The sequence below is a fragment of the Alexandromys fortis genome, unplaced genomic scaffold, assembly GCF_014885135.2.
Source record: "Alexandromys fortis isolate MF-2015 unplaced genomic scaffold, M_Fortis_MF-2015_v1.1 scaffold_23, whole genome shotgun sequence".
NCBI lineage: Eukaryota > Metazoa > Chordata > Mammalia > Rodentia > Cricetidae > Alexandromys > Alexandromys fortis.
The window spans coordinates 8,576,963-8,589,778 of NW_026067907.1; the positions used below are offsets into that span (position 1 = coordinate 8,576,963).

At 46.4% G+C, this 12,816-nt stretch overlaps 1 protein-coding gene across 2 annotated transcripts in view; it reads right to left on the minus strand.

Moving 5' to 3' along the window:
* Prkn (parkin RBR E3 ubiquitin protein ligase) overlaps positions 1 to 12,816 on the minus strand; it is a 1,135,485-nt gene that overhangs the window by 508,854 nt on the left and 613,815 nt on the right. For both annotated transcript variants that reach the window (XM_050135903.1, XM_050135902.1), the window contains exon 6: positions 6,181 to 6,296. In XM_050135903.1, coding sequence (XP_049991860.1) covers positions 6,181 to 6,296 — 116 coding nt within the window. The remainder of the gene's footprint in view (positions 1 to 6,180; positions 6,297 to 12,816) is intronic.

The window sequence follows — 12,816 nt, forward strand, 5'->3', positions numbered from 1 at the left end:
GGCCCCTGAATTTCATGCCCAGGCACCTCTAACATCCCCAGGAAGTCCCGAGGATGCTGCAGCTCCCATCAGAGAACTACAGGGTTCACAGCGGGAAAGCGGAAGGTCACTGGCTGGCATTAAAACTGACATGGTTCACATTCCAAAGTATCAATGGAGATAAAATATTTCTTCTGTGTTTTCATAAGGAACTGACCCTGAACAATATGGCTTAGTAATCTGTCTCTTAGGGCTCAGACTTCAGAATTGGACTTTCCTTCATTCCTACCAGCGCCTAAAGACTCCGCTGTGATCTCGTGTTTATTTATTGTTTCATTTGTCATCTGGAACATTCCATTACATATTGAAGAGACTGTTTTTTGTTTGTTTGTTTTGTTTTTGAGAACATGAAAGGCTCGGGAAACTATAGCCGTGAAAGTGTGAGGACCTGAGTTCAAACCCCAGAACCCACATAAATGGCGGAGAGATGACTCGGTAGTTGAGCACTTGCTGCTCTTCTGGAGCAGCTTGGTTCGTTCCCAGCACCTACAGAGTGATTCACGAGCATCTGCAGCTCCAGCTTCAAGGGATCTGACACCCTCTTCTGGACTCCATAGGTACCAGGCACACATGTGGTACACAGAACATACATACAGCAAAACACTCGTATACATAAAATAAAAATGGATAGTCATTTAAAAGAAAAAAACTTATAAGTTTATAATCCCGGCACAGGGGAAGAGGGGACACAGGTTCTCTGGGGCTTCCAGTCCAGCTGGCCCAGCCTGTTTGCCACAGGGAGTCAGAAACATGCTGATTTTTTTCTGATAAATGGTAAATGATGCCCGATGAACTGCCCCTAGGCTGTCCTCTGGCTCCCATGCACAGGGAAATACATATGAAGAGGAATCAGTGCACACACAGACACGTAAATATTCTCTATAAACAGAATCTGCTGCTTATTGCACTGTGTGGAACATTCACTTTGCTCCACGTCTGCAGATGCTAAAGCCTTTGGAGGCCAAGGCTAGTGCTGGTAACCGCAGAGAGGATAAGCATGGTTGCACAGAAGACAGATTGTGCGGACCTTGCCCTGAGCAGCCTGCAGTTGCATGGAGCCCACACGCTGAACGGCAGCTCTGCTCTCTCCAGTTCTGACCACTCATAAAGGTGAGAACGCTGGACTGTCTCTGGCTTTTTCCTGCCTCTGACCCCAGCTTGACTACTTTCCCCTTCTACATGAGAATCCACCTCCCAGCATTTCAGGGAGACTCGTCTTTCACTCACAGCGAAAACCCAGCCCTGTAAGTGAGAACGAGGAGCGGCCACAGCAAAATCCATGCAAATTACAAGGCCTTCAGTAGGTTAGATAGCTGAATGGACATTGTTTGTCACCATTAGAGGTAATCTTTAAAAAACTTAGAATCAAATTCTCCTCTATTAAAATAGAAACCCAAGGAGCTGGGGAGATAGCTCAGCAGTTAAAGCACTGGCTGCTCCTCTAGAGGTCCTGGGTTCAATTCCCAGCACCCACATGGTGGTTCACAGCTGTCTGTAACGAGATCTGGTGCCCTCTTCTGGCCTGCAGGCAAAACATACATGCAGCCAAAACACTGTAGACATCGTAATTATCTAAATCTTTGGGGGGGAAAATGGAAACCCGGGGCTGGAGAGATGGCTCAGCGTTTAAGAGCATAGCCTGCTCTTCCAAAGGTCCTGAGTTCAATTCCCAGCAACCACATGGTGGCTCACAACCATCTGTAATGAGGTCTGGTGCCCTCTTCTGGCCTGCAGGCATACATGTAGACAGAATATTGTATACATAATAAATAAATATTTAAAAAAGTTGTATTCTTTAAAAAAATGGAAACCCAAATGACTTTCAAGGACTGAAACTGAGGAGCCCATGCTCATGAAGCGCTACATGTCAGTCTCAGGAGAGAGCAGGTGACTGAGAATGTCTGGTAGTGCTTGCTGAAGAGAACGGGCTGTAGAGGCTCCCTAACAAGAGTGTGTCAGCACGGGTATGCCGTACTTTCTCAAGAAAGCTTCACAAAAGAGAGTGCTAGAATTTGGGGCTGGAGAGATGCTCTGTGTGGCCAAGCACTTGATGCTCTTGCATGGGACTAGAGTGTGATCTCCAGGAGCTACAGTTCACAAGTACTGGGAACTCAGGCTCCAAGAACTCTACCGCCCTCTTCTGACTCCTGGGGCCACCTGCACGTAGACGCACAAAACTATACATAGATGTGCATGCACACACATGAGAGAAACACACACTTAAACAAAAGAGAAGCGATAGGATCTACACCCATGAGGAGTGACCCTCAGTGTGAAGGAGCCCCACTTGAGTTGGAGGAGGCATCTTTGAGGTCTCCTCTTTACCCTCTCTGCTCTACAGCACTCACCGAATTGTTGAGATACAGATGTGGATTCTCCAGCCACTCAATCATGCCATTTGCTTCTCTGTGATATAACTGTGGTATTATTCACCCAATGAGTCGTGTCATTTGCTTTTCCCTTCCCTCCAAGGGAGCACGAATACAACACTCCCCCTCCCCGTTCCTGAAGGTGCATTGGCCCTGCTTCATTCAGCACATGACAGCAGGCACACTGCTGGGGACTCAAAGGAGAAGCACAAAGCTCCATGATCACAAACGAGGGCCCCAAGGCTCTGAGGTGCAAAAACTCCCATCGGGTTTTCATTGCAGTCACAGAGTCCTTTGATGAAATAAGTCACACGAAACAGCACAGTGGGCTTGGCCTTGAGTTCCTGGATAAAATCTTAGCTACCACTCGACCATGGAATATTAAGAAAGGGTTACAATGGTGGAGGTTTCTATATAGTGCTTTGATATAAGATAAAGAATTTGATTTTGACTCACAACTTACTGCAAAGTGTGGTCTAACCAGAAAAAACCATGACCTGAGAAGAGAAGCTGAAGACATATTGGATGGATCCATAGGGAATGCCGGAAAGATCCCTGTGTGAGGGAATGAATGAACAAAGGAGAGCTAAATCACTGTCCCAAGGAGCAAGAGTATGGGCTTTGAGATAAATCTCTGCTCATCTCCAGGCCTGAGTAAATCTTTGCAGTATGCAATCCATGGTAGCTTTGCTTCAGAGAGTGAGTGGATTTGAAGATGGGTTTGAAGGCAAGAAAATCATGACACTATGTATTATCAAATGGCAATGACACCAAAACAGCAAGCCCTATAAGTCTCGAGTGCCACGTCTTGGATCTAATGGCATGCCGGGAGCTGGTTATTACGGCTTGTTTCTGGCAGGTTAAATTTTGGCTGTGTAAACATGGCTGCCTTTTACTTTGTCCACAGCACTGAAAATGCAGCAGGGATGAGTGGAGGGGATGCACAGGGCAGCTCGCTAGGCATCAGACAGCACTGGGGACTAGGGAGTTCTGTTTTTCCATGCTGCTATGTAACCAACACAAAGATAAAGCAAACTCTGGAAGACAGGAAGAAAAGAGAACCCGTTTAAATCTGTATTCATTACGGCTCTTGTTTATATCTCCCAGAAGATGTAAAAATTTTAAGTAAAGTCCACAGGATTCAATTATGATTTGGGGTCAGGGTAAGGATTATGGTCAAACACAAATTTAAAAGACAAAAGAGCATACTACAAAGACAGACAGAGCAGAGTGGGGCTGGTGCACTGGAGCGGTTCTGTGCTGAGAAAGTTTGGAACTGTTTTCTCACAACAAAAATATGCACATATGCAAATAAGACCAGCTTGAATCCACTTACCCTTTTAAAAAAATTAAGTAATTGTGACAAAGCTACTTTATCAATGGTCTGGACAAAACTGAGAACATTCTCAGAGAAGGAAATCATGCTGGAGAGCCCATCCCCCACACCCCAACAAAGAAAGTCACCTTGAAACGGTATAATTTAAGAAAATCAGTTTGCAAGAGAGCAGAAAGAATTTAAAGCTGTCTGTCTTCACCAGCCTGCTCCCACCCAACACCATGTGCTCAGGGAAAAACATGCAGTCAGTGACTTTATGCTTGAATAGTATGGCTTCTCCATGGCGCCAAGGATGGCTGCCTAGACAGACAATGTGATCATCACTCCATGTTTGGATGCAGTCTCATAAAGATTCATTTATTGCTGTGTGTGTGTGCATGTGTGTGTGTGTGTGTGCAACCTTGTGCACACACATGTTCGTGCATTCCATGTTCTGAGTGAATGTGGAGGTCAGAGTACAACTGTGGAGTTGGTTCTCTCCTTCCACTGAGGCTTGTGGGACTGACTTCACCTTGTTAGGCATGTGTAACAAGTACCTTTTCCTGCTGGGTTACCACACTTCCCCAAACAAAACATTATTAAAGGGGTAGGGGGACAATATAACCAAAGTACAGTGTGTGATGTTCAAGCCTTGGATGTCCCTACAAAGTCTTTTTCTCCATCCTTCCTTCAAGGTGTCCCTGGGGTTACAGAAGAGACTTCCTCCAATCTATGTACACATTGGAATTGGACTGAACGGTTGTGTCCATTAAATCATATAGAGTAAGGTTAGAAAAAAATTTGATTTTAACAACATAACTTTTCCAACATTTATCTCTCCAAGTATCTTGAAGGTGGCTAACTTTGTTCTAAAGATGGTTGTCTGTCATTAATACCAAGGGGATGGGAGGGCAGTGCTCACTATCAGACAGCATAAGCCTCTGTCACATTACTTATATCTATGCCTGTACATGTGCGTGAGTGCGTGTGCATGTGTGTGTACATGTCACCTGTGTGTATGGGTACCCTCAGAGACTAGAAGCAGGTGTCAGAACCCCTGGCACTAGAGCTAGGGGTGGTTGTGAGCTGCCTTGTGGGTGCTGGGAACTGAACTCAGGTCCTCTGGAAGAGCAGCAAGTGCTCTTAATCACTGAGCCATCTCTCTGTGCCCCCTCCCTCATATTCCAACTCCATCTTCATCAATGCTGCCTGGTAGGCTGTGCTCAACTTACAGAAAAATGAATGTTTTGATTTTTTCCTTTGAGAAACCAAAAGGTGATTTTAATTACTTGTTGCTATCGGAGGAGGTGAGCCCTCCTTTGTAGAACTGGCTGACTCCTTCCTGAAATGCTGGAAGCATTGTTTTGTCCTTTGAAAGTGCTTTCCATGTGTGGCCATTCACTGTGCCAAAGTCAGGTGAAGCACAGCAGTGCGTGGGCACTGTTGTGGCGCTTCCTGCCAGAGCAGTGGCTAAACACCAGAAGCAAGGAAAACGTGGTGGTGGAGACAGCTCAGTCAACAGCTGTTGCTAAAATACTTAGGCTTTGTTTAGCCAGTGTTAAAACTCAAAAGTAGCAAAGGATGGGAAGTCCAAGCCAGGAGTATTGACACCAACCATGAACTCATAAAGCAAATTCAAAGGACCATCTCATTCAATCCCAAGGCTGAGGGGCGGAAACACAGAAGTGTCTGTTTCTGCCTAAAAGCACAGAACAAGAGGTTTGGGGATTTTCTCAGTGACCCATTTTGGCATTTGATTAAAACATTCTTCCTAGTTGGGACTAAGTTCCCACATTTGCGCTGTGAGCTTGAGCTTCTGAGTTAACCTTAGGACACACACCGAAGCTTCCTTCTTTATTCCCTGCATCGGCAATGAGCAGGACTTGCCCTTTCCACTGCTCACACTGCAGATCCCGGAGGTTCTGTTTCTCCTGTCAGACCTTGACGCCTAAACCGGAATCCACATCCAGTGTGTTCCCTCCATCACGGTCTCCACATCTTTCTTTCCTTTTATCCCCTGGGTTTGAATTAACTGGGCCCAGAATCAACTGCACGATTTACTTTGGCTACAGGACTGTACCAGAAGCCCCCATACAAATGCCGACAGCTATGTGAAGTAACTCGCGTGTATGGAAGAGATAGCAAGAATAAGTGATTTTCATAAATTGTTACTCCATCCCTAATGTTCACATCGTTTTTTAAAGCTTACTGATGTTAAGGAGTTTACATTTCTGGATGAACTCAGACTACACTATGTTTAGGTGTTTCGTCTCACATAGTGTAGCGCTCATATTTGACTACTTAACTAAGCCAAGTAATTGGCCCTGTAAATAAGTTTACCACAGTAACGATATGCCCAGATTTGGTGGCATGGCTGAAATAGATGTGCATGGGGAGAGGCATCCGAGGAAGGAGGCTGGACAGCAGGACACGGCGGGCCTGCCCCCAGAGCCTTACCTGACATCTGTGCACGCTATGCAGGTGATGTTGCGGCTGTTAGTGGTGATCAGGTTCAAGGCTACAGATGTATCCTTGTCAGAGGTTGGGTGTGCTCCGCATTTAAAGAAAAATTCCTGGAAGAATGAGGGAAAAAATAATTACACATATGGATCTTGCCTGGTTATTTATCCCTTTCCAAACATTTTTGTGGTAAACAATCATTTGGGGGCAAGAGAAGAAGTCTGTCATCAGGTATGAGTAGGGAAGAAATCGCCAGCCTTGTCTGGTGCAGAACTGGTCAGTAATACCCTGAGCATCTGGGAGAACCCCGGGCCTTCTCTGCATGGTCACCTTGCAGGCAGCCTTACAACATGAGCATGTGTACTTACTGAAGGATCTGGGGAGCCAGAGGACTCAGGGTCACAAGTGCTGTGAAGTGTAACATTGATCACCAGCCCAACAGGACCCATCTAGCACTACCTAGGAGATACTGTGGCTGGCCCCATCCCCCGAGCTGAGATCCAGGCTGAATAGAAAGGAGAAAGCAAGCAGAGTCAGCCTTAGTCAATGTGAGCCACTGCCTTAGAGGCCTGCAACCATAGCTTTCTCACTGGGAAGGACTCACTGCACACTAGTGGGGACACACCCTTCCCTCGTAGGTGGCTTTGCCAGAGATTCTGTTGCAACAATAAGAAAAGGAACAGGGAAGTGCACAGCACTGCTCTTAGGCAGGTAGCCCTGGAGGGGAGGACAAGGCGCACCTTCCCAGTGGAACTCACAGCCCACCCTGAGGTCTGACTGGCCAGCCCCAATGGTTGGCAGTTGGATGCTCAAATAAGTTGGATCCCTTGTGGCTTTATCTCCTTTCCCAGCTGTGTCCCCCAACACACACGAGTACTTTAGGGTGTTCTCTCCTGACTCCTCCTGCTCTCTTCTCACTCAGCTTCTTCCCTAATTCTCACATTTCCTCTCAGGCTCCTTCTTTGTGTTGGGTCAATGGTCACGCTGCTCCTTGTCTTTGGCCTTCTATGGAATCCCAGATTTTCCGCAGGGATAGATCACCTAAATGATGTATTCGTGGATGGCATCTTCCCTCTTAACCATGGACCTGACGTCAATCAGCTCTTACGGGATGCTCCAGATTTGAAACAGGAAGCATTTCTACTTTGTGGGCCAGAGGTTTTTCTTGCATTTTTCTCCTTGGCATTACATCCAGAGATGACGTGTGAGCCACAGATGGCACGGGTAGCAGAAGTGACTGCTCTTAATACAACTCGGTTTACAGGATGTGTGGCAAGTTGGATTCTGCCTGCGTCACGAGCCATTAAGCACCTCAATAGACTGAACAGGTGCGCAGGTTCACTCTAGAATCTGGGTTCAAGTTTAGGGTGCCTGCAGAGTCCAGTGCGTGAGTCCATGTCCTCACTGCCTCATCATAGAAACTATATGGCCGATTCCTTTCTCTTCCTGCACATTGGATATGGTCTTACTCAGTGTTCAACTGCTATGAAGAGACACCATGACCAACACAGCTCTTACAAAGAGGAATCATTTAATTGGGGCTGGCTTATAATTTCAGAGGTTTCACAGGGTCAGTACCATCATGGCAGGAAGCATGGCAGCTGGCAGGCAGACAAGGTGCTGCAGAAAGTGAGAGGTTTACATCCTGATCCCCAGGCAGCGGGAGGAAAGAGACACTGGGCCTGGCTTGAGCTTTAGAAACTCCAGAGCCCACCCTCAATGAAATACTTCTTCCCACAAGGCCATGACCTCCTAAGACTTACCAAGTGGTGCCACTGCCTAGTGACCACGTCTGTGCCTAGGGGGCCACTCTCACCCAAACCACCACAGACACCACTGTATTCTCTCAACCATTCCAAACACTACAATCGAAGGATATTGAAAAAAAATTAAAACTATACCTGGCCACATAAACAAAAGGTTTGAAGGACATGGCTGACCAGTGGAACAGACTGGGCTGCCTCCCACTGCCCTTTGCAGGCACGAGGGAAAAAATCCTCATCTCTAACATAAAGCAGTTCCCTCAAAAGAGCTGAGTTGGCAGGAACATCGAGGATGTTTCTCATATATAGATACATAGAAAGTATTTTTATTTTTTCTTAGCTTGCAAAAAACCTACTGGTAGACACTTAGATAACAAATCACAAAATTTTTCTAACACTATATGACACTCAGCCATATAAAAGCCAAAACCCTTATTACTGGGGGTAGATGTTTATAGACAATAGTCCACATTTAAAGATTTTTTTAAAATTCTGTTAATTCAAATCGTATTATAAAACTAACATAAAAAATTCCAGCTCTACATATGAAGTATAATTCCAGTACGTTCTCTACCAATGTCTGCAAATGGTGGCTTTTCTATAGCGTGACTAGTAAGAACTGGGACACATCCAGGGTTTTGTCTAGCGTGCAGCTGCCTACTTCATCTGCCTCTCCATGATGGAGCGGGCAGAAGACAATGGACAGGGCACGGAGCTGCGGGTGGGCCCAGCCGAGAATCCCACTCCGTGAGTGGTGGCAGGCAGCTGAGGACTCTGAGCTCAGGGAACCTGGATCTTTCTGAGGAGCTCTGAGGAAGCCTTCCTTTGCTACTGAAGGGGGCATTGTCTTGATTATTCGGGATAATTAGCAAAGCTGTCTTTTGCTCTGGAGGGAGACATTAGCTTCCTCTTCCAAGGTCATTAGCACATTCCTGCAAAGATGGCCCAGGACAAAGGGTAGTTAATGGCTCTCTCTGGAGAGGAGCACAAGGAGAGGCCAGCGGCTGTCTCCCAGCACTGCAGACTTCCTATCCTCCAGGCTAATTAGCAGGGCCTGCTCTGGTTGGTCCCTCTTCTCCGCAGTCAGTGGGCTGAAGCTTCCCAGTCTACATTCAAACCAACCGAACAACAGCAGTTGGGCAAACCCATCAGTGGAGTTGAAGGAGGCTTTTCCAGCCCACCACCCTGGTGTCTCTGAGAACTTAGGGACAGAAGGGAATCTCACAGCAGCCTGGTTCTGTGGGCAAATTCTTCCCTCATCTCACAAAGGCAGCCTCACAAATAAATGGCTGTGTTGGTAGCAAACTGAATTCTTTCACCTAATGGCTCTTCCACTGAGATCCACGTACACATTCTGGAAGTCTTTATTAACCAAGAAGCTAAAATCCGTTACAATGATTGGTTAGTTTTTTCTAGTTTCCAGACAATAGCCAAACTATTGAAAAAAAAATAAGTAAGGGCTAGCCTGAAAAAAAAACAAGCCCTTAAAAACAGTTCTTGGATTTATACCGCAGCTTGGCTGAATGGATCACCACCATGCTCTGCCTTCTTCCCACTGAACAAACATTCTGGATCCCGCAAAACCATTTTCCTCTAGGCCTTCACTATTTATACTGTTTGCTTACCCTTGACCCTGCCCAGAAGGAGGCTGTGGCCTTTCATTCACTGAGTTCTGGTGTTCACCTGACTTCCTATTCCAGACAGAGGAGATAGCTGGTCCTCTTCCCAGTTCACACCCTAATGGTGTGCCCACTCATGAGGGAAAATCTGGGTCTCTGCAGCTCAGGGATCCAATGGGTGTCTAGTGGGCACCTCCTCTGCTCACTCCCTGGTTATATTATCTCTTTTCCTTAGCACTGCCCTTCACAAACAGAAGCAAACTGCAGTGGCCAGAATACAAAGGAGCATGCCACCCAGCTGTGTGGAGGACTAGGAACCCAGCTGTGCCGAAGCTTATAGGACCTGCAGCTACTCCATCAACCCAAGGACTATTTGATGGGTCCTCACTTACTGTAAAAATAACCAGCAAATGGCTCTAAAGCCTTTCTTCCCCAGCTCATTCAAACCTGAGAAAAGCATCAGCAAGGCCTGTCTTCTCATTTTTCCACGAATCTTCTAATAATTTTATTGAAAAGCCTAAGTTTAAAATTTTATATTGTTTGCCAATCACGTTTCCACATAAAATGCCATCTATCTGAACAAAAGCTAAGTTCTAGCTCAGTCTCCAACTCTGTTTTAATGAAATCCACAAAAGGAGAACTAACTTTTCTTTTAGTAAAATAGGAGGGAGCCCATGTTTCCAGGGAAGGTTGAAACAATAGCATGGTTTGTGCCTAACCTGTACAGGGTGGCCCCTTGCTTGGCCCACACTCCTGCTAAGGAAACACGGCCCAACTGAGGGGACTCAGTGCTAAGGGGTAGTGTTAATGGTGTGTGTATGGGAGGCACAGAAACACTGAAGAGAGAACCCAGTAACCCTCGGTTTAGCCTCATGTATGGGCAGCTACCACCTAGTCCCGGAGGACAGATGAGAATGGGGCTGGTTCTTCTTGGCTCTGCTTGGACTGTGTGGCTGGACCAGGGACAGGGAAGGGCGGGTACCTGTGGGATATAAGCCCCACATGTAAGGGCAGCTGTCCCTAGTCTCCAGCTTCTGCCTTCTCTATGCTTCTTGTCACCTGCCTGAACAAAGTGGGGGTCATTGAGAGCTGCCATCTGCCAGGGTCAGACGGAGACACAGAGAAGAAGAAAGGAAGGCCATGGGAAGCAGAGGTGAGTGTGGGCCATAGAGAAGAGGGTCTGTCTGTGAGGTGGAACACCCCCAACTTTTGTTCCTTGTCAGTGATGACTTCCTGATCAGCTCCCATTAGAGAAAAACAAGTGCATACATATATTGCCTTGTAACACATGTTATAGGTATATGAGTGTTGCTGGGGGAAGGGGGACTCACAGACCACTGGGGAAGCCAGAGAGGTTAAACACAAAGGGAATTTTCTCACTGGAGGAGGTAAAATACCCACTTTCCTGCCCAGAAGGCTGGGGGTGGCTTTTGTTAATGACCTCGTGACTTTTTTGTTATCTGTGGAGGCAGACCTCACCCAAATTCCCCAGAATGATTATCTCACTCTTCCCTGCTGCAGTTACCAATCATTGGGGGAGAAGTCCCAGGTATATCTTCTGACCTCGATGTGGTCGCCCAGAGACCACACTAGATTCTAGGCCTGTTAGCTATAGAATCCACCCTCATGGTCATGTGTAATTTGTAAAGGAGTCTCTACATAGTCACACCTTAACTGGACCTGGAATTGGACTGATTTGATGATTGTTGCCTGGAAACCTTTTCCCAAATTGTACTATTTTAAATATGATGACAATGAACCACCTAGTGTAGTAAGGAGGGGCTGCATATTCATTCTGGCCGCCCAGCAGAAAAGCATATTATTTGTAATACTGCTTGGCCCATTAACTCTAGCTTCTTATTGGCTAATCTCTTATACATTAATTTAACCCATTTCTTTTTTCTTTTTTTTTTCTTTTTTTTTTTTTTGGTTTTTTCGAGACAGGGTTTCTCTGTGGTTTTGGAGCCTGTCCTGGAACTAGCTCTTGTAGACCAGGCTGGTCTCGAACTCACAGAGATCCGCCTGCCTCTGCCTCCTGAGTGCTGGGATTAAAGGCATGCGCCACCACCGCCCGGTAATTTAACCCATTTCTATTAATCTGTATATCACCACAAGGTCATGGCCTACCAGCAAAGTTTCAGCACATCTATCTCTGGTGGTGGGTCCATGGCATCTCCCTGACTCCACCCTCCTCCTCCCATGCTACAGGCCAAGCCAGTTCTTTATTTGTTAACCAATAAAAGCAACACATAGACAGAAGGTCCTCCCACACTAACCTGGTTAGACTCCTTGAGTCTGATCCAGGTTGATGAAGTCAATCTGCCCGGGTTTTCATTCTCACCTCTATTTGAGGTTCGCGTCCCTGTCTGACTGCAGGGAGGCCCTTGTGTGGGTGGAGTGTGGCAGACTGAGTAATTTGGACTATATTTATGAAAAAATGAACTAATGGGATGAACCAGGGAGACCAGGCCACAGTCAGTGCTTACTCATATACTTATATACACCCCGGATGTTCTCACGGACCCTAACTTCAGAGCAGCCTCTCTGGAGAATGCTCTCACCGACCCGAGCCTTCCAACTTTACAAGAGCGGTAGACATACCTGGTCCCTCTCTTCTCAGACACTGGTGTGCTAGTCAAGCGCTCACCTCCACCTTTGCCCAAAGTCCAGCACTGCCTTACGAGCCACAGAAGTCTCACTGTGTCTGGTAATAAAGCCCGACTGTCACCTAAGGTAAAACATACCACATGTAGTGGAACTCGGATATTCGTCTAGCACAGCAACGCTCTGAACGCTGCCTGGCTTGTCTATACTGAAACCACATCATTGTGTGGCCTTTGCCCAGAAATGGTGGGCTTACACGGTGTCATATAAGCCCAGTAATGACATACATATATAGCAGTCTTGAAATAACTATGCCAGATGTTAAATTGTATAATTCCAAGACTTCATTAATTTAGTAAAGCTAGTTTTAAAATCAGGCTACAGCTATCTAACAAATCAAATCTAAAACGTTAATGAGTCCCTTATCAAGTTCAGTTGTAAGTTTGTTTTCTCTTAATAAGATGTGAGCAAAGCCTCTAGATGACGAGCAGGGCTGATGCGGGGAAAGAAAATCAATTCTCTCCCACGAAACGTTACAACCGCATTAGACCTGCTGAGTGGGCGGTTACTACTGCCTGTCTGCATCACTTCTTGCCAAGGCTTCTGGGACCTCTGTGATTCTCAGGCGCTCCTCTCCCCCACCCCCT